This window comes from Centroberyx gerrardi, chromosome 1 (assembly GCF_048128805.1).
Source record: "Centroberyx gerrardi isolate f3 chromosome 1, fCenGer3.hap1.cur.20231027, whole genome shotgun sequence".
Classification (NCBI taxonomy): domain Eukaryota; kingdom Metazoa; phylum Chordata; class Actinopteri; order Beryciformes; family Berycidae; genus Centroberyx; species Centroberyx gerrardi.
Genome location: NC_135997.1, coordinates 10636616 through 10659085, shown reverse-complemented (window position 1 = coordinate 10659085; position 22470 = coordinate 10636616). Strand labels below are relative to the sequence as shown.

At 39.9% G+C, this 22470-nt stretch overlaps 1 protein-coding gene across 1 annotated transcript in view; it reads right to left on the bottom strand.

Moving 5' to 3' along the window:
• Positions 1–22470, bottom strand: part of LOC139907732 (protein diaphanous homolog 3-like) — a 227711-nt gene that overhangs the window by 132251 nt on the left and 72990 nt on the right. Inside the window, exons 6-12 of the mRNA XM_078282613.1 lie at positions 14288–14362; positions 13855–13924; positions 9316–9452; positions 8441–8546; positions 4710–4820; positions 4096–4214; positions 3703–3819 (exon numbers count right to left, since the gene is read on the bottom strand). Coding sequence (XP_078138739.1) covers positions 3703–3819; positions 4096–4214; positions 4710–4820; positions 8441–8546; positions 9316–9452; positions 13855–13924; positions 14288–14362 — 735 coding nt within the window. The remainder of the gene's footprint in view (positions 1–3702; positions 3820–4095; positions 4215–4709; positions 4821–8440; positions 8547–9315; positions 9453–13854; positions 13925–14287; positions 14363–22470) is intronic.

Here is a 22470-nt window from a genome sequence, read left to right as displayed (position 1 = left end):
GACTCATACAGTGACAGGGAATTTGGTGCTGCACAGAAATATCATATTCTCTGTTTGTGTGTGTGTCTCTGTGTATGTATGTATGACAATTATTGTAAGAAATTTGTTCACTTTATTAGAAATGCAGTTTCTGAAATGCACTTGATCTACCGTACCAGAGCAGTGCTGACTGACACATAAGGCAAGTCTCACATAGAAATATAAAGCAGCCTATATTGGAAGAGCGAAGATCATTTCAAACAATTTCCAAAGTTTCTATAGTGTGTTCATGAGTGTAAGCCAGACAGATGGAAACGTGAGAGGGAACTGTAAGAAAAGGAAACCAATCAGCAGTTCATCCTGCAGGAAAGACAGGGGTCAGTGAGAAGAGTAACAAGGAACTGTGGCATATTGCAATAACCTACAGTGCTGCCTGTCCACCCCGTCACAGTCAATGCAACATGGATATTGGAGCTTCTCAGCAAAACAGGGGGCTTAAAGTTGGGGCTACTATCCACCATGCTGTATTAGTGTGTCCAATCACAGCCGATGTTCATTCCACAGGTGAAAAGGTTGAAGACAACCATGATTCAAATAAATCTTTAACAAGACCGTGTAGCTTAGAGCAGTGCAACACAATTTATGGTGCTTGAACAAAATCAATGAGGGAACACTGCCCACTTGATATGAGAATCAGGTCTATCCAGCATCCTGACACATCTTCCTCTGACACCCCGCCCCGACCCCCACATCGCTCCCTGCCATTTAGAGGAGAAGGGGTGGACAGAAAGAGAATAGGGAAGCGGAATACAAGGGAGAAGAGGAGACACCTTTAACGGGATGAGAAATGTATGATGGGATTGAAAAGGGGAGATAGAGGAGGGGCAGGATATAATGATATACAGTATTCAACCTAACATATTGTAATTAAATGCAATTTGCAATGGTGACTGGATAATATGACATGGACACATCTTTTTTGTAATTAGTGGTTGTAATTTCCTGATTTTTGAGATCCCAGCATGATGAGCTACATATGGCTCCTGTTAATGTTATTATTATTGTTCCCCCTGACGGGTTAAGGCTGTTATTGCTCGTCTAGGACCTCTAGAATTGAAAAAAATATATAAATAATCCCACTCATAAACCACTTACAATGTAAGCACAAACAAAAGTTTGATGGTATTGAACAAGGTGGAATGCACAGCGAGTGCATTAGCATTGGCTGAGTAATTGCAGCTAAATAATTTCTCATGATTCTGTTGAATGCATTGATCATGGAACCACCAAGGGCATGCCACAATACACAAAGGGAGATATTACAGAGTAACAAAGACTGACGTGCAAGGCTGAGAGATACACTGCTATCATGGGTTAAAGGGAAAGTGTCTGTTTGATCTGCTCATTATCTAACAACAGCACTGTTGAGAGGCCAAATCCCTACACAGAGTCGCTAACTAATGTGTTCTGAGACTTATAAACAGGGATTAATCCAGGACACTGCCTTCCACAGCCAGCTCTTCCTAACACAATGTTGTGAATGGGACCGATAGCACGAATACTCTTGCCTACAATTTTGAACATGAGCTGCACAGTGGCATCATCATCCTACATGTAACTGAAGATGAAAAGAACATTCAAATGGAATAAGGCATATTGTGAGTCAAGTTGCTGGTGTTCCTTTCATTACTGTGTGGCTTTGGGAGCCCTGTGTGAAAGAACACCATGTATTGTTGACGAAGAGAGCAGGAATTAAATAAAAAATGTAAGTTCACTACATGTCCAGCAGGTAGTCGAGATAGATGCAGTATATGAATAGGATCAAATTCAGATATGATGTCTTGCGAACCAGCTTGAGTAGTATGGAATTGCCAGAGGAAACTGTGCAAATGTATTCCAAAAGATAGTTGGAGACAACTAAATAAGTTAGAAGTGCAGCTTGCTGTGACACCATATGGAGTAAGATACAATACGAGTATAAGGAGCAAATTATACATCCATCCATGCTCATAAAACTAGATTATTTTACAGTTATCACATTTTGAACAGAAACTCAATAATAAGGTGTCTTTTCTTATGATTCGGCCTCAAGATAATATTCCTGAACTGCTTATGAAGGAAGTAAAATTTAAATGTATGAATTTTCCTTAGTAATAAACTATCCAAATTTTTAACTGAAAGTTACTGGCAACCTCTATCCCAATACTTATCAAAGGCAAACTGCCTGTTTGCTTGGATACATTTTTTATAATTATTAGACATCCATGCATGCATTTCAGCACTGAAAGCTATTAGTAATCTTTGTCCAACACTTCAAAGCCAAAGGCAAACTGAGACACATTGAGGACAAATCATACATCCATCCGTATGTTTAAGTACTGAGGACAAATACAGTGCTCTGCCGTGTTTGAGTTAACAAATTGAAGACAAAAACAATTGCTATGCTACTGTAGCAAGACATTTTTAATTTTGTTTCCCTTGAGGTAATTATCGCAGTTGACACAATTCTAAAGCATAGATTTAATTGAAGCCTATGTGGTTCAAAATGTGTGAAACCGGGTTGCCTGACAGCAGATCATCATGTCATGTCATCATGCCATGGTTAGTGAGAGATGGACAGCAGAGAAGGGGACAGAGCAGTAGAGGGGTTGGTACGGGGCTGGGGCCTGTGAGTGTGTGTGTGTGTGAGCAAGTAAAAGCATGTGTATCATTAGTGCTTGCAAACTAAATGGTACCAATGTAGGTAATGATAAAAATGTCAAGATGTGCAAAGATGACACAAAACCACCACTGATAAAGTTGGATAAAAAAGGCAGATATCTTATAAGGCTGCACTGAAATCAACTATCAAAGTAACCCAGTGTGTAGGTGTCATTTACACTCACACTCCCATAATCATTTCAGATGAAAGAAATTAATCAGACATTATAGTGCTAATGAAAAGGACCGTATGCGGTGCCAGAGCAGAGTGCCAGACACTTTAAGTGTTGTTTTTTCTGGGGAGAAAATCTGCGGGTGATACATTTCATATTCTTCAGATTAGAGCCTCATCTTTTGATCAAGCCAAGGTTTAACTCACACCCAGCTGTGAGTGAACCGACATAAAACAAGCCTTTGAAAAGTACCATTAAAAGGAGATGAGAAATACTCTGGAGCTATGGTTGCTGTAGATGGCTCCAAGATGAAAGAGACAGCATTCTCTTTGTTAGCCAATGTCGTTGAGAGGGTTTAAGAGATCAGGAGTCAGACCTACACAAAACCTGAGCTCCTTACCTGTGTCCAGCATTACAAGTGTTCAGAAGGTGCTTAGCCCCATGCTTGTATGCATTTGACCAACATGTAAGATTGAAATGTTATATGCCGTTAGTACTCATCCTTATTATCACTTGTAATCACTCGAATGTAAGCTCTATCACACTCCTGACCAGAACGAAAGAGTCCTGGCCTAAGAAAGAGAATGAACCTACAGAAGCTGATGAGAAAAAAAGTGATATGAAAGGAGGATGAGCTTGTTTTGTGCTAGTTGATATCAGTTGATATCAAAGAAGATGCAAGTGACAGACGGGGGGGAGAGCTGGAGGGTAAATGAGGGAAGAGGAGGGTGAATGAAACAAAAGGAGGATGAGAAGTAAAACATCACTTGCTTTATTACACTTAAGAAAAGTAATGTTCAAAGCAAAACCCAACACCGTGTGGGTGCGTGTGTGTGTTTCTGATTTTTACCTGACCACGTAGTCATTGCGTATAAGCATCAGGTGCTGCAGTATCGAGAGGAAATAGGGTTCTGCGCTGCTGTCCTTCACCATGCTCTGCACAATACTGTACACATCCCCCACATCGGTGCTGAGAGTCAAGGACTAGTATGTACATGCAAAAAAACGAAACACTTTGCAATTTCACACAAAGGATTAGAAGCTACTGACAAAAGGGCAAAGAGTCAAAGCATAACAGATTTGTCTTTTTCTCTTTCCGTTTCTTATATCTGGTCTGAAAAGAGATAGTTAACCTCGGCTGGATGCCAATAATGTTTTCAATATATGTGGACCACATTTAGAAGACATTGCCTCTGAATCAGAAAGTAGAGATGTATGCTTCTGCCTCGTATGACAAGGATATTCCAGCTCGCTCTTGATGTCCTCCAGCCTATGAGAGAACTCCAGCATGTCCTCTTCTTTATGCTCCTCGAACACCTTGAGCTGAATGTCAAGGGCGTCATTCCTGATGGCTGTCAGTTGCTAGAGGAGGATAGGGGGAGAGCAGAGGAAAAGAGGGGAAAGAGGGAGAAAAGTACGGACACAGAGAGGAAAAGAGTAAAGGAAAAGCCATCAGGGAGCAAGACTTGAGACCCCTCCAACATAGATAACTAAAGGCCTCAGTCAAGACTAGGAGCTCAGTCTAAACACTATCACTCATCATGATATACAGATGCGGGGACCTGCTCCACACTTTAATTTATCTGTTTACTTGGCAGTTACAACAACATTGTTTACAACAGGTAAACATGTTAGGTAGATGGTGTAAAAGCCAGCGGAGAGAACATTAGCCCAGGCACTAGAAACCTTATTGGTGGCGCAGACAGAGGACGTGCAAACTCTGTGTTTCATAAATTATTGCTGGAGCAAATCTACAATATTTCACTCAAGTGGACAACTCATTTAAATATTAATAGAAGGTGAGTGTGAGTATATATTGTGTGTCTGTGTGTGCGCGCATGGTCGTGGAGTGCTTACCGGCAATATCTCTTTCAGGCCACAGCGCATAAATTCATTCCTGATGTGCAGCCTGAAGTCCAGCTCATCAGGGGATGTTACTAGCGCATTGATGAGCTGCATGCATGCCACCTGTAACATGAAGGGTACACAGAACAATGAGAGAGAGGGAGGGGGGGAGAGAGAGAGAGAGGTAGAGAGAGAGAGAGAGAGAAAGAGAGAGAGAGAGAGAGAGAGAGAATCCTTTATCCAGAGGTTGATGAAAAGTATGGGGGCATGCATTCTAAATGAGTTACGTCCCTGAGAAGCAGAGGACCATAACTAATGCATGTCTATTTTCTCCAGTCACCAACTAGGGGGGCTGATTTTAATATTAATGCAACAACTGCAGACCCGTACACACAAAACCAACTAACAGTCAATTTAAGGGCAAACTCGCTCTTTTGGAAGCTGTTCTTCTCTCCCCTATGAGTTTGGTTTACTGCACAGGGACTGCCGAATCCTGTGGCTATTCAACTAGCCAGGCAAACACAGACAGAAAAATCAATTATTGATCAGTAAAGCGATCCACTCATGTGTGAAATGAGGGCATGGCAGTGCTGGGATGTTGGGATATTTCAAGGTTCATTGTCAATATGATAGCATACTCATATTTTTTGTGGCATGGCACTCAAAGCGTGGTAATTATCCGTCTTCAAAGTGGCATCTTAATATTGTAATATAGATGCCTAATATTACAGGCATATCAATGTCAAGAAAACTTATTTTTCAAGTGAGTAGGTGGATGGCGTGCGAGGGGAGCAGCGGCAGTCAAGAAATCAGTAGCATCTTTATATGAAATACCAAAGCATAGGATTGTCTTGACTAATTGATCTACTTACATGTCAGTGATCCTCGCAGTGACAGTAAAAACAAACTTCAAGAAGAAATTAAGTATACCTGCATTGCCTGCTTTGGCCATTTTCCATAGGGAAATCCTACACTGAATCTATGCATATACTGTATGTCAACTATAATATTGAAAAGACAGAGAATCATTTCAATCTAAAGCATTCAATACAACTTATTTTAAGCCTACAATGAATATTAACATACAGTAAGCCACTTTGAATCTCAAATTCAAATGATAATATTAAATGGTCTGTGAATGATGATGGATTTCTCAATAGTAATGTTTTTCTCTCCTTCATTATGTGTTCATAATTAGTTTATATTCCATTAGAATAAAAATGAAGCCCCTTCTACGCAAAGGAGAGAAACAGAGCTACAAACATATGTTTACTCACCCATTTGTCTATGGGCTTAAGGGATCTAAAGCAATTCCAAAAGACAATACAATTAAAGAGAAAGAGGGAGCAAGGAAGAGTACTACAATGTGGTACATTATATCATCAGTACGACTTAACTTGCTGTAACTACCATTGATGAAACAATTGAAGCAATTCATTCTTCCAAAAAATGAATGAAGACTCCTGTACTTTTGTTGAACCATGCACACCAGCCTCAGTTTTGTATTTACAGAATAACGGACGATTACACAAACACAAACACTCTCAGACCTCAAGAGAACATTCAGGCGTCTTTGAATCTGGCGGTCCCCAGTGTGTCCATTTACAGTTATTGTCTAAATGCACACTTTCCCTAAGCCAAAGGCTGCCAGGGGAGACTGAGTATGAATGTGGCCAAGTGGGAGAGAAAGCCTTCGGCCACACAGAAGCAAGGTAAGAATAGCAGTAACTGTGCTTTAATAATGCATGGGGTTAAAAGGGATCAGCACTGTCTATTAGCAAGCTGGAAATAATAGCGTACTACAATGCATCAATAAAACACAACTAAGGGCCTACACTATCCAGTACACAAGGCTATAGTTTAATGGCCACTGATGTCTTTGTGTATGAAATGCCTCTGTATGAAGGCAATGCTCTCCTCCACAGTCTCCCCATGTCTCATTTTCTTTCTTTTACCCTTTCCAATTCTCCTGGAAAAATCCTCTGCTTTCTCTTCCCATTGCATCCTCACCTGTCATCTTCTCACAGGCTTCCTACTGTTCTCCACCTCTGTCAACGGTAGTTACAGCGAGCCAAATGCAAGTAATACTGGTAATACTACACGGGCCAAAAATAAGATATCATCTTTTAATTAAGTTTAGCAATGGTCAATGCATGGGAATACAAGACAAGCAGAGTAGCAAATGGCTGTACATGCTAAAACTTTATGCTCTCTGTGTGTGTGCGTGTGTGTGTTAAAGAAGAAAAGGTAGTGGATGAAGTGTCTTTCTCTTCACATCCCTCAGCTACCAATTAAAATGCAGACAACACACTTTAATCAAGAATTGCAACTGCTTATTTCTGCACAGAACAATGCTCTGTCTCTGTTCAACACAGCCCATATGCAATATCTCCAGTGTATGTATCAGTAGGGAGAAGATACAGCTGAAAGATTATGTTCACAAAGAGAAGGATGATAAAAAGCACCAGGATGAGCCAACCTATACATAAAATAATTTCATGGGCAATGAGCATGGACAGGTACAAACCCGTCAATCTCTTAATTGGACTAGGAGGGGATTCTGGGTTGCATATGGATCAACTGTGGCTATGATTCATGCATAGCCCACCCTTTGTTATTAACATTGGATCTTGTTGGTCTTTTAACCCGTACCCCAACTCTTCATCAACACAGTCCCAGCACTTTTGCGATACAGATTTCTGGGCTCAATTTTTGACCTGATGTACACACCCTGAGCAAGAAAGAGCTAAAAATTACCATTCTACAGCCACCACATCCCATAGTGACAATAGTGTGAATTTGGAATGCTATTTCTCTAAGATTTGCTTGAGGACAGAGGGGGGAGAGATGGGGAGGGAGGGAGGGAGAGAGAGAGAGAGAGAGAGAGAGAGAGAGAGAGAGAGAGAGAATGATAGAAGAGACGGATAGAGAGAGAGCAAGTGAGAAAGACAGAGCTCCTTTTTATGTACTACTTAAGGCGAAAAAGACACCATGTTATTTTTTTTTTGTTTCTGTAGTTGCTTATGTAATGGAACAACCCCTGGCTAAATTACCAGATAGCAATGGCACATCAGGTTCCAGCTGCATTACAGCTTGTTGTACAGCTCATTACTAGCTGAGATGTTGCTGTAGCTGAAGTGCTAATGGGATCATCAGTGAAGGTTATTACATATGGCAGCCCGAGATCATGAGAGATCTTTGTCTTAATTGCACCACTATCACCAGTACTCACTGATTAAGCTCTTTACTGCGATTGCACATTTCAGGGTTGCTGGTTTTATCCCCAGTAGCAACACTACCAAAGTGCACTTGGGCAACGACACCTAATCCCCATTAATATATATGTAAATCTGCTCCAAGGACAGCTAATGGAAACTAAATATTATTTAACATTACATATATTAAATAACTAAAATTGCTAAATACAAGTACTTGCTTACATGTTGCCATAGTGGCTAGATCTGTGCTTTACAATACATAACACCTGGTTTCTAGCAAAGGGCTTATCATGACATAAATAAGTCTTGATACAAAAAGACTTCATCATGCCAAAGAATGTGGCAGTGAGGGGGAAGCCCCTGACCATAGACTGACTGTGATAATGGCATGCAGAAAGTACAATTTGTTGAAATGGTCAACTTTGAGGAGCAGTAGGTTTTGTTCCCATAGTCATTCCACATTTCATTTTGGAGGGATTTAGAGGAAATAACAATGCGCCAATAGCTGTACACCTTTGCACTCACTTGTAATTGAACTGAGCGATCTCGGAGTCCCTGTACAATGGGACTGAACCTGTCGATGGCCCGCCGTTCCCCTGCTGTGGTGATAGCTTCAAGGACCTTCTCCAAACTAAATGAGAAAATGAAATGCATGAGCGAAGAAATGGCAGAAAAAAAGATGCAATACATTCATCCACAAGGGGATTTTGACCATACTCTCTCTACTATTCTTTTGTATGCCAAGTTCCTCTCTTGTTTTGTTGGCCCAAGTGGAAAAGCTTTCCCGAGTGATTTGTGCAACTTAAACTGTACAATATCAGTAAGGACTTGGATATTGATGTTTTTTTTCAAACTGAATTACACAAGTTCATTCAATAATCCTTAATTTGTACTACCATTTTAAAAACAACCTATTACATTTGAAAACAAAATCATATTTTTATGAAACATCCCACCTCTACCAGCCTAGCTCCTATTGTTCTATTTTAGATTTTTGATATTATACTAGAAAATGGGCACTATAATACCATCAATCTTACAACGTCTTTCTAATTTGACAGTGCAGTCACTCAAAATCACTGTTTCCTTCATTTTTACTAAAAAAGATTTGGCAAGTCTGTGTGGCATTCAGAATGTGCTATTTTCCATCAAATCAATATTTCTTGCAATATTGTGTACAGCTGTATCACAGTAACACGTTATTTGGCTTGCGGCTATAAATTAAACAAGCTAACAAGGGAACAAATGTCCCATTATTAGCTCTACCATCACTCCAGGTACAGTGTAAGCCAATGGACCTTTTTGTGCATTTGAGAAAAATGTCCTTGCAATACTAGATGAACAGTAATGGAAGCTTCAGTGGAAGGTGTGTAGGCAGGGTGAATGAAGCCAGGACATACGTGTTCTCTTCGCCCACAATGCAGATGGCCGACAGCAGCTTCACCACGTCAGTCATCATGGCAGGCTGGGTGGGGTCAATGGCTCTTGCCAACAAGGCAAGACTCTTCTCCTCCCCCAGGATTCGCTCCAAGCCATACTGGAAGAGACACAAACACAAAACATGATTACCCATATAAGCTAGAATTCTTTATAAGAAGAGTTGGAATGTCATATCACAAAAGTAAAGCCAATTCTTGATTCTTAAGAACACATGTTTAAGTCAAGTTGAAGCGATTTCCTCTACTCCAAGTTGAGTCTCAAGCCATCAAATTTGTGAACTTGAGTCAAACTTCAAGTTCCCATATTGTACAAAACTGATTTTTCCTTTCCCTTCCACATGCAAGCATTTTCTCACTGTATCTAACAGCTGAGAAAATGTGAAATCTGAAACTCCTCTGATTTTGCCATAGTTTCCTTGTTTAAAAATCATGTGATTCTACAGGTCATTTTGATTTAGAGCCCTTCATGACATCACTCAGGGCTGACATCTGCATTTGATGCCTCAAGGTGACAAATATAATCATAAAATAATAATGCTAAATAAAAAAGCAAAATGTTCTGTTCATATGTCGGGATTCACAAATTCTCTCAGCTAAATGCTACATATGCAGCTTAGCAAACTCTTTTAAGTCAAAACTATTTCATGAAAATATATTTTCTTGAGATGATGAAGATGTTTAAAAGGTCAGTTTTACAGTTGGGCTATTTTTATTATTCCCTTGGTGGCATCATGGCAAGAGACAACAGGAAGTACACATCTGTGTGTCTTGATGGGGGAAGCCAGGAGAAGGGAAAGCTGCACAGACAGCTGGCAGAGAACACCTGTCTTCTTGGCATTGTGGGTACACCCCATCCCAAGATGCCTCAGGAGCCAGGGAAAGGTCTGGGCAGACAGAGGGGCCTACGGGTAAATGCTGGCGTCTGGCGTCTGTTGAGACGCAGGATTACATGAGACCTTACAGCACACTTTGTGCCAGAGCTGCTGTATATCTGTCACCACTGGGCTTCAGCTCCATGTGGCAAGATATTCTTCCCTCTACAGCTACTGTAGACTAAGAAATTGAAGCACCGTGACATAAAGCTACTTCAGTTGAACACATCTGTATGCACAGATGCTCATACCCGGATAGATATATAGAGAAACATTCTTCACAGGGCTCAACAGCTGGAATCATGAAAGTATCCCAGCCAGATTTCATGTTAGCAGGGATGCAAATACATCAGGGGCCATAAAGTTGACAAAAACCAAAAGACACATCATAGCCATGAGGGACTGGGGGCATGCGCCCTGGAGAAAAAAAATAGAACAATTTGTGTTTAAAAGCCTATTTGTAGTCAATTTTGAATGAGAATATATCCTAAACAAACTCTTAGTTAATGTCACAACATCACTCTAAAGCCCTCTCTGGATTGGCGTTAAGATAACCAGGGGATGTCAGTAATTTGATTTTGCCCATACACATTGGAAATTTCAGTCAGTCATCCGGGCGGTAAAATAATTTACTGCAACAGACCCGTGCAAATGTGTCACACAATGTCGCTCTGAGTACAATAAAACAGGCAAAACTCTCTTTAAGTGAATTCAAATTGTTGTTAAGAGTGATGCGACTGGTTATATGGCCTTTGTAATTGAGATGCCAGTCTGTAATTGCATGAAACACCAGATGTCGATCTGGACGGGATTAAAATTACCCAAGGACGTCAGACTTAAGTCAAAATAAAGTATGTAAATTCAGGCGGATATTTTTTTCCCAGGGCAATTGTAGGAAAATATCTGACATGTTTGTTCCGGACGCAATAAAATTCCTGGGATCCCAAGGTAATAATTACCAATCACCAGACCTCCTCTGGTAACACTAATGCTGTCTGGAGAGGGCTTAGACATAACTTTGGTTCAAAGGATGAACAGTTAAAATACAAAAGGAATGAGCAGATGAAGGCAACAAAAAAAATATTAATGTATTGCAAAGGTAATGCAACGGTATTCACAAGAGGGAAGATGAATGAATGCATAGGAGTCATCTAGTAAGAGCTGTTCTCACACACATCCATCAGAGGGCAAAATCAAAAATGAATGGGGGTTAAATATGTCTATAGAGATGCAAGGTGGCCTCGGGGAGTGTGGGTGATGGGACTCATTTTTATCATGGAAATCAATGCAAATATGTAAAATGACCTTTTTAGATCAAGTGTTTGTCAAAGACCTTTACATATTTCTATAAATGTAGGTGATGCATGGAAAAAAAAAATGGAACATAGAAAAAAAAAATCACTAAAAATGAATGATCAATGTCAACTAACATTAGCTTCCCAATGCTGCCTTCATTCTTAATAAGTTTCAGATAAAACACTTCACTGCAGTCTCATGTGGTATTGTACATCGTTATTAACTTCTTATTCATAGTTGTGTAATGCTACAGCAGCAACCACAGAGAAATGGCACAGCAAAACTGAGCACTTCCAGTGGAGTCCCGGGTCTCCCAGCACTGTCTAGCAGTTGGCACATCAAGTTTGTAAAGATGACGGTTCTGATTCTGATAAGATCGTCTGACTTATCAGAATCAGGTGACAAGTTTGCATCCCTGTGTTAGAGAAGGTATCAAGCATCCCAGGTGTCAGAATTTTTCATCTGGCTGCCGGATTCTTATCACACCATCAATGTACCAAATGATTTACATTGTGTGTGTGTGTGTGTGTGTGTGTGTGTTTTAACACAAGTAGAATATAGAAAGTACTATGTTTTAACATGAAAAAGGCACCACTTTTCTCAACTAGCTGGAAAAGCACTTTACTTGTACCAGTGCAGCAGCCAACTCAATACTACAGACTCGCCAAAACCAGATATGATTTTTTTTGTTTGTGTGTGTGTGTGTGCCTGTGTGTGTGTGTATGTGTTCGCGTGCATGCAACAAGCCAAGTGAATTGTTTTGATTTAGTCTGCCTTATTCAGTGAGTCTTTTATTAGTGACTTATGATTGTAAGAAGCAGGCCATGATGTGAGAGATGTATGTAAAGTTTATTTGTTTTTGTTTGTTTGGTTTTTTTTTTCCAAATCCCAGGACAGAATAAATTTGATGATAGAAACTCAGTTCCAATACTATTCACAACCATATGAAATACCTCAGAAAAACTCACGCAATTAGATTCCTGGGTTAATCCAGATCAGAATTGTACAGCTTTTCTAATCCTCTTTTATTAAAATCCACAATCAGACTAATCTCGCTGATTTTGAGTCAGTTTTTCAAAAAAATATCAGATAAGATACTTCTGATCCAGATACCACAAGATCAAGATTACAGAATCAAGATTTGTAGTCTTTAAATAGATATCTATCTTGCCATCTGTTGGACAAATAATGTTACAACCTGTTAGGCATAAAGGCCAAGAGTGGTCTAGATGAGTATGTAAGTTTGTATGTTAGTTTTATGCACTTATCTGCCCAAGTATACAGTCCATAAGAACTTAAAGATAAATTAAATTTCAAAGTGTCATTGCATGGCAAAAATAACTCAAAACAAACTTCCCATTTCTCTGAAAACTGTTTTCATTGATTAATTCAAGAACTGTTCACAAGAGCATCTCATTAACTGTCCAGATGTGGCAGCTGGTATGAGACTTTGTTGTGAAGGTTTAGTTCATTTAATAAAATGTAAACATTAAATATCATGTAATCTTTAATCTTGATTCAAGATGTATAGGCTGTATTTCCCCCACATCCTCACCACAATCTCTTGGTTATATACAGGATAACACCCTTCATGTCCCTGAATCCACCCTGAATTGACCCTTCCAGTAATATCACATCTACCCTGATTTTTAGCGTCAAAACTATCCTAATCTCTGCCTTTGAGTTTTGAAAAACTAAGAAACATTTAAACTTAATTAAAGGTGGTATTGGAATGATCAGAATGTCAGGTATCTGTCCTAAAAAACCCAATTTTCATATTTAATCCAATCTAATTACTGAAAGCCTATCGGCAAAATTTTGAAAAACTGGGCCCTGGTGTGATCAGTATGCCATCAGTGTGGCATCAAAGGTATTCTTTCTGCACTATTCTGGTCTGATCCCAATATTTGGACAAAAACAGAGAGACATTGCTCATATTTTCATTGATGCCCAATGCACTGTTGTGCTGAATGTGATTAACGAGAGTGGATTGCCACGTTTAATATATTCATTTTTCATCTTTAAACCAGAGCAGAGAATGTGCAAGCCAACCCGTGGCTCCACAATGGGACATTTTTTTGTTTTTTTTCAACATCACTTACATGAGTTTGTAACACATTATACTTAAAAGCTGTATCAGTTTTGAAAGATTTGCCCACTTCCATATAGCTGTAGCACCTGCTCTTTGCATCCTATCAAGAACGGTCAGACAGCCAATAACACTCCCGTTTTGATGGCTTAATATTGAAAGGGAGTACAGCTTCAAATAATGCTACTCAAACGAAGAAATGTTACCAAGTGGCTTTACTCACAAAAACCCTGCTGTCATTACCTTATTGTTCATGAAGGCTTTGAAACACTGGACAACTTTGTGCTGGTTCTTTTTGTCGATCTTCTCCTGGCTGGAGACACAAGACAGTGACGGTGTGTGTTAATGATGGGAAACATTTGAATACTGAGGACAGAAGTCTTACTAATGTGTTATTTCCTGGTATTAATGTTCTACAACTATAATAGTAGTATAATGTAGTATTAATAAATGCTTAAATTTAACGTTGAATTATTATGTCAAACTGACTAAATGGCTAAAATTACAGTTTATTATAATTAATTATAAAAAAAATGGCATAACTAGTTTTGAAATACACGGTATACACACACACATATAAGTATATAGACAGACAGACAAAAAGATAGACAGATAGATACACACATATATGGGTGTGTGTGTGTGTGTGTGTGTGTGTGTGTGTGTGTGTACTTACTGTTTCTTTAACAGCAGTCTCTCCAATACGTCCAGCAGCAGTCCAAGACCCTCATGCCCAAAGCTCTGCACCCAACTGAAACAACAAACATAAAATCAATATCATAACAATATAAGACTGACTACTGACAACACCAAGACACTCTCACACCCGTCAACCGCTGTGAAAAGCTCCTGGAAGCACAAAAAAAAAGTAGGTTTCAGTCCTACATGTCAAGAGGCGAGAGGCAGCCTTTGTAAATGTAGAATTACATGGCTAATAGGAAAGTTCACTGCAGGCTGCTGGAGACAAAAAACTAAAACAATTCAGGCAGGCAAACAGAGAAAAGGAAGGCACATCCAGATACATAGAAAAGTATAGCTATTTATATAGAAATGTACAGAATAAGGTTCTAAAGCCCCATTGCACCGTCTGTATCTCTGAGGTCAAATAAGTGTCGGGAAAATGCTAAAAGCAAGGGCCCTCGGCTATTATTCCAGCTAATGAGGGAAATTGTTCGTCAGGCAAAAAATTATGTTCAGAAAAAGCGAGACAGTTAGAGAGTCTGTGTGAGAAAAGTTAGACATTAAGGAAAGCAACTGGTGCTTCTAAATCCATCTGATCCATCTGTCTTTCCTTCACCTTACTGTAGTGACGGACAGGTGTGTCGCTGGACTGTATCGCACAAGTTTGACCTCATATAATGCCGATATATCAGGCCAGTATGGCCGTTTGTAAAATACTGGAATGGTCAGTCAATGTCATCCACCCTGACGAAGATAAAATTCTGGGGGAGACACTGAATACTTGGAATGGTTTGGTCATAAAAATGGTCTAAAAGTGGTTTAGAGATATTGAATATATGATATGATATTGAAACTTGCATCGGTCAAACCCTAATACCAATACATCTCCTAAAAAACCTCAGTCCAGCCATATATGGATCAGACCTCAACGACTAGTGAGGCTGCCATTAAGATTCAAGATGTGGGCACATGCTGATGAGAAAAATAAAAGCTATTATTTTTTTTTTCCCCCATTTCAAATTTACCACTTTGTTGTTATTTTGATATAAACCGTCATCCCACTGAGAGAAAAGAGAATAATGGTAAAATAACTCACAATGCAGAGTCAGGACGTTAGGGGTCAGAGGACAGTATAGTATTGGATTCCTATGGAACTAATATTTGTATGAAGCCTGTGACATTTCAGAGTCGTATCTCCCCCACGGGGGTTAAACAAGTTCACATTGCTCCACCGAATAAGCTACGGGCAGATCGAATTTTTGTGCTGCTCTTTATGTCAAGGTTCATCCTACGGATATAGTACGGAGAAGGTACCTTAGTTGGGTCCCAGGGACTTGATTGTTGGCTTGTGATTAAAGGAGTCATATCAAAAGCTTGGGACCAACATATGATATGGATTTATTTTCCTTTAAAAAGGGCAGATTTCTTCCCATCCAGTACAGGCAACATCCTTTGTAAATGGCAATACCGTGTCTAGAGAGCAGCATCTAATTAGTGATGATACGATAGCCCAGGGAAGACTTAATTCTTACTCACACATCACACCCCTCAAGCTCCTAGCTGAGCACTTGGAGCAGGTTAAATATTAAGAAGTTGAACTGAACTCTGGCTCGGGCTACTCGGCTCTCTCTGCATCCACATATTTATGTGGGAATAATGCAGAAAATATGTCATCCATCTACAGAGAACCAAGACCTTCATTAAGTCTTCCCACATCCCATCATCAGACGCTATTGATTGCTAAGCCTGTGCTTAAAGTAGATGAATGTCCTTTGGGAGAAGAGGTGTGTGGAGCTCCATATGGGTTGTGAGAAGAAGAAGAAGAAAATGTAGAGAATGAGGGAGAGGTGCAGAAAGTGAGACCCTCAGCTGCATAGCATAACATAACAGGAGCACATTGCTGATGTCCTGTGAAAACATTGTAGCTCTAAGTTTGGTGATTTTCATTTTTTTCCACATTTTTTTCCACTCTACGGGTTGAGAAAATTCTACAACCTTTTGGGTTTTTGAAACTCTTTCACAACCCGTTGGATAAACTGCGTGGTGGTCAAGCTAAAAACAAGGCTGTTTTTCATGAGTTGACGTTTTGGAGATACAAGGTTTTCACCTAACAGCGATGATCTGGATTAGGACAAACAGTGATACAAAAAGGAGTGCAGAGACGTTGCATGACATGATACGAACAGGGACAAAGATTATATTGTGAGTGTATGCGTAATACACAGGGAACACCGAGAGACAGTGACAGTGTGAGACAGAGAGATTGTGCCTCTCTTGTGAGTGGAAAGTGAAGAACGTCTCTGTCCATTAGCAGTCAGTGTTTGTACTGTTCTAATCAACAAGCTGCACGCCTCCCAGCATCAAATAATCAAATCAACAGGAATTCTCAAGGTGACGACATAAAATGGGAAGCTGTTACCTGAATTAAATTTGTCGAAAAGGAGTAGGGGGCTGTAGGTATACATGTGTCATTGAGTTCATTTGTCTGTTGTTACATTGTTGTGTCTGGTAGAAAATAGCGACAATTTAATTTTCTGTATTAAAAGCTGTGGGGAACTATCATAGATGGTAGACGCATTTTCCATCAACAACAAAAATATAACAGGAAATAATGATGCTCTCTCTACAATAAACTACATTATTACATTAACCACCATACAGCAATTTTGCCAACAAAGTTCATCAGACTTGATTGCAAACATGCAAATCAGCGCTCACAATAAAAACATGCAAAGAATGCAAACAAGCATACAGTCACCATGTTGTCCCTTTGAGCCAACACATTTTGAACACTTGCAATTTCAGTTATGCTGGCAATGCTTCAAATTTACTGAGGAGTACTGGCAAATTTTAGACCATCCTGTGTAGAAATTTTCATACAAACAAACTCATACTGGGATGCTGATGAAGGTATAATACCGAAACGCGTTTGCAGCCACGCCAATAAATTGGTGAAAATGAGGTGACATTTTTTTTCATGTTTTTTCATTATAATATTGGTGTGCTGCTTTTTTCACTTTGAATTCTGGTCCTTTGTAGCACCCAGCTACAAAGTAGCCATCTGTGAGAAAGTGCACCTGTAGCTATTCTATATCCGATAAACTTGTACTGGGAATCAGAGGTCTGGGGTCTGTGTCTGATAGGATGGTGGAATGAGCATTTGTCCAAATCCAAATAATTCCATGTGAACTAGAAGTAAGATTGTAAAAATAATCATATACAATTAGGGCTGCACGATATTGGAAAAAACTGACATTGCAATATTTTTTTTTCTGTGATATATATTGCGATATGAAAAAATATAGGAATTTTCACCAAATTACTGGGGAATAGCTCTATCAAGCCTTGCCCCTTTAAGAAGGTGGCCTTGTGGGTAACCTGCGCGGGTGACGTAGTAGGAAGTGAGTGTGTTTTTAGCCGCAGCCAGAGTGAGTTGCAGGATGCTAAGTGAGTAAAGTTACCATAGCTAGCGGGAAAAGAGCTTAGAATGTCACCGAGAGGCCGTGCATTATATTCGCTGCTGTACCGAAATAAAGTGCCAGTTCTCCACTGCAGAGTTGGTCCGGACTCTTAGTAAAAAGCTTGTTACCAGCTACGAGCCAGGCTAAGCTAAAATAGGCTAGCACAACACCAGAGGCTTCCCAACTACGGTTCGGAGCCGCGAAAGCTGGAAAGGTAACATACGCTACTCTTATAACAAACCCTTAAATCGGAGTAAATTATGTTATATCAGACAGACTTCTCTTGTAGATTAGTCATGGAAAATGAGAACCGTGCGAGTTTTTGTATCAAGCAGCAAAAAAGTTGTAGCATGACGTGTTTGAGTTAATTTGCCTTACTTGACATCGCACGTCCTGCGATGTGACTATTGCGCATGCGCACATCGCGATGACGATGCTGAAACGATATATCGTGCAGCCCCATATACAATCATAGATCTCATTTAGGTTTCCACAATTAATAATCACAAAATAACCGAACAACTAAACATTTAAACAGAAACAAATAGGAAGGCAACAAAGATTTTATTTCGACAGTTGTCTGATTCCGCTCAAAGTAGCATTGTCTTTTGGAGGGAATTTTTTTTTTTTTGCTTTGGTTGTACTTCAGTATTAATATATATGTTATTGTATGCATTTTTTTTGTGATTATTGATTTGTCCAAATTATGAAAAATATTTAAATAATGTCAGAATTGTATTTTATTGTCAGTATTGGTTACCATGTATCGCAACGTCCTAGGTTGGAATCCAGAGAAAAAATGGAAATACAGATTATGTTTTGGCGTCAAGGCTCTGTTTTGTATCACTCACCACAAAGCATAATTTAAAGCCAACCAACAGCAAGAGCAGAGACAGATCAAATGCAACCTCACATGGGGAACATTGAAGACACAGAGCCTACAGGTGGATGCTGGGATGTGGGGGGTGAGCTGCATAGGCAGCAGCAGCAGCAGCAGCAACAGCAGTGTCAGCAGGGCGAGCAGCAGCAGAGAATGTGCAAGTGAGTTTGACAGCTTAAATAGACCGCCCAACTGGTGATGGCAACACGCAAGCTCAGTTTATGAGTCCAGAGCACACCGCCGCTCAAGTTTTCTGCCTGAACTAGCTAGCAGGCTTTGCTTCATTTAAGAGGGAAATACTTGAAGACAATATTACCCTAAGTATTTATGACCAATAACAGGAAGAAACTCATCAACGGGACAGGGGAAAAAAGACAAACTCACCTTGAGTTTGTTGCTCTCAATAAAAATATTTATGTTTCATTAGTATCCCTGTGGCATAACCTCTACCTCTCAAAAATATCTATTCTCAAATGCCTGACACATACAATGGAGTAGAAAATGTGGAAAGCAGTGGTGTGTACGTCTAATCCAGGTGTGTGACTATGTGTGTGTGTGTGTGTGTGTGTGTGACTATGTGTGTGTGTGTATGTGTGTGTGTGTGTGTGTGTGTAGGATAGGCTGAGACTGGGTCAGGAAAATGAGGGAGCCTGACAAAGACTGTCATGGCCATGCTGATGGAGACAGGGAGGGCTGCTGCCAAGGTAGCTAAGGAATGAGGCTCTCATGTCAGAGAGAAAATTCAATTTAGCCCACGCTTCTCACAGGGCCATGGCCCGGGCCATTCTGGATATTGAGTAGGCAGGGCGGGGGTCTTGACAAGAGCTTCATTGAAATGCATAGCTCAGCGGCAACAGCGTGCTAGTTTTTCATCATCAGTAGGTGAGGCAGAGAGCAGGGGAAAATAATCAGTTGATCTATAGCAGGAATTATTGCAGAGGAAACTAACAGGCCTGCACTGTCGGGGTCTGCTGCAACAAACAGGAAAGACATCCAACTTGAAATACTTGAGTGAGAAGGGAAAAGGAGGGAGGGGGATAATGGTGACATAACTCAGCTTTCAAGAGGCTTTGAGCGAGGGACCCCAGGCAAATCAAGGAGATCTCAAAGGCAAGAAAGGGACAATCTGATAGACAGACAAAGCTTTCTGCAACACCTTGAGAAAAGTCTCATCTTCAAGAGCCACCCAATCAGGATGAGGCATTGATCCATCTAGGGGCGTGTCTCTGTGTCATGGTAGAAGGACAGGGAGACCTGCGATGATGAGGCCAAAATAAAGCAGTCTGAGTTGCCTGTTTTCACAGAGCTATGTGACGAACAGCCTCCTGCTATGGCAGAGAGAGGCATGAGGAGGCAGATGGCAAGCCACCAATGGAGGCGCCCACTACATTGGGATGAATAATGAGGATGAAAATATTAGGCCTGTATGCTTAATCTTTATCTCTCAATGATGTGTGGACACGAAAAGGAGTCAGCAACATCAGTCATCCCAATGCTGTAGCTAATTGTTTGTTCCAAATCGTGATTTTTTTTGTGGCTACTAAAATGATCATTGCTTTGCAAGCATCATTGCTCATTATATTCTATACTATTTTTGAATTGTATTTAAAAATGTGCTGTACAAATAAATCTGTGGTATTATTATTAGTTGATACTTAACTAATATTAATATCAATAATGATAACAATAATAATACTGAACTCTTAAAGGAATCAGATAGTGACCGGCCTCTTTTTCCTTCTGCAGCTAAGTGGTTTGTATTTGACATGCTGTCTGTCTAAACTCTGAAGCAAGTGATGAAAGTATTTTCAATTCTGTTTGCCAATCTAGCCTGCTGTGGCAGCCCTTGGCTTTCATTAGTTCCTAGCATCTAGCACCCCCTCCCACATCCCAAATGAGACACTTCAATCACATTCTCTGTCTGAATGTCCTCAGTGATTTGAGCTGTGTCGTGCAAAAAATGAGCCGGAAAACATTTGCCATGTTCGCAATGTTCTTTTTTGCTGAAGTGTCACTGTTATCTGTTAACATTGTCAGTCCTTCAGAATTTCAAACTGACATGTGGACAAATTGATCCATGTAAACAGCCCCACCATAAAATGTAAAGCGTACGGCAGACATTGCACTGACAATTTTTCTTTTTTACTTGATATTAATATTAACCAGTTAGCAGTAATTAATGCTCATTGGGAGGTTGGAAGCATCCTTTATTCAAACATTACCGTCCACAAAAGCAGAGGCAGTACAGCGCTATACTGTAGGACTGAGGGCTATCATCTCAGAAAGAGAGAGAGACAGAGAAAGAGCGAGAGCGAGAGAGCATTAAAAAATAAGGAAAACAAATTCATCATCCCATTCCCTGGGAAACAAAAACAGTCATAAATCAAAGAGAAAAATGAGGCGCCTTATCTGGCTAACTTCACAGCTAAGGTAGCTTGACTTCTAACAGAGTCTCAGGAGAATGGCTCCAAGGCTCCCAGGCAGTGCAGCAGTGTGTTGCGCTCTGCTACAGCGGTTATGAACCAGAAATAAAACATTAACTCTAAAATGTCGTCCCGAGTCTGGCCGGTTAACTGACTACAGCAGGGCCCTCCAGGGACACAGAGAAACAGGAGGTTGAAGTCACAGCACATATGGGACATCTGAACTAAAAATAGAGCAGGTCATTTCACTCAGTGAGGAGTGAATGACGTCAGTCTAGCAGGCCGCCATCTTCATACAGCTGGGATATTATTCAGACTTCAAAGATACTATAAGACTGCTTGCAGAATTATTGTGCTAACAAAACACAAAGTTTCTGTCACAGTTCAATTGTCAAAGCATAATAATAAGAGAGAGAAAAATGTTGATGCACAATTTTCATCCTGATTGGTACGCTGATTGCGTAAAAATCAAGATTTTGGTTTGGCTGGCTAACAAATTTTGACAGTGTGTTGAAAACATACCATGACAGCTGTTGTCATTACATTGTTTGAGTACAATAAACTTGGCTGGGATGGCAAGTACTTAAAACAAATGAAAACTGCCACAAATCTGGCAGTGCGTTTCCAACCTGACTAGCCAAAGCAGTAAATGCTTTCTGAGAGTAATTCTCAAAGCAGCTGCAGTGCTGCTTCTGGGGCCGTACTCACAAAGCCGTGTAAAGTGAAAAAGTTGCCCCGAACTGGCCAGCTGTGGAGTGAATTCTTAAGAATAATCGGTGTTTCACTTCTAATTTTAAGAGTTTCGCATTTTAGTAGAAAAATGTCTGTAAAAGAAAGAATAAGTGGAGAGAAGTGAAGATGTGTTTTAGCAGACATAAAATAACTTTTACTTTGATGGAAATGGTGGCTACAGGAACACTACAGTCCCTCTCCCAATCCATCATAATCCTTCTTACACTTTACTTGAATAAGGACTGAAATGTAACTTTATGGCCCTTAAAAGCCTCAAATTTAACTATGCCTAATATCGGAATAAACAATATCCATATAATTTAAAGTAACATTAGGACAGTGTCTGTATTAGGTATTTGCATAATATGACATCATTCTTTATAAAAAATTTCATACCAGGACATAAAATCCAAAGGCTTGAAAGGATGAGAAAGCACTGAGACATATTTAAAAAAAAAAAAAATCAAAAACTCAAGCATGCACAAGCATTGTTTGTAGTAGACCAGGATTTTAAAGTCATATACACCCATATATAATACAGTTTAAAATATCATTTTATTGTCTAAACATTCAAAGACATACTGACATATACTGACGTGTTAATTTTATTCATTAGAAACACCAGAGCCAATCAAAATTCCTTGGCACACCAAAAGCCAAAATTTCATTTAATTAATTACAT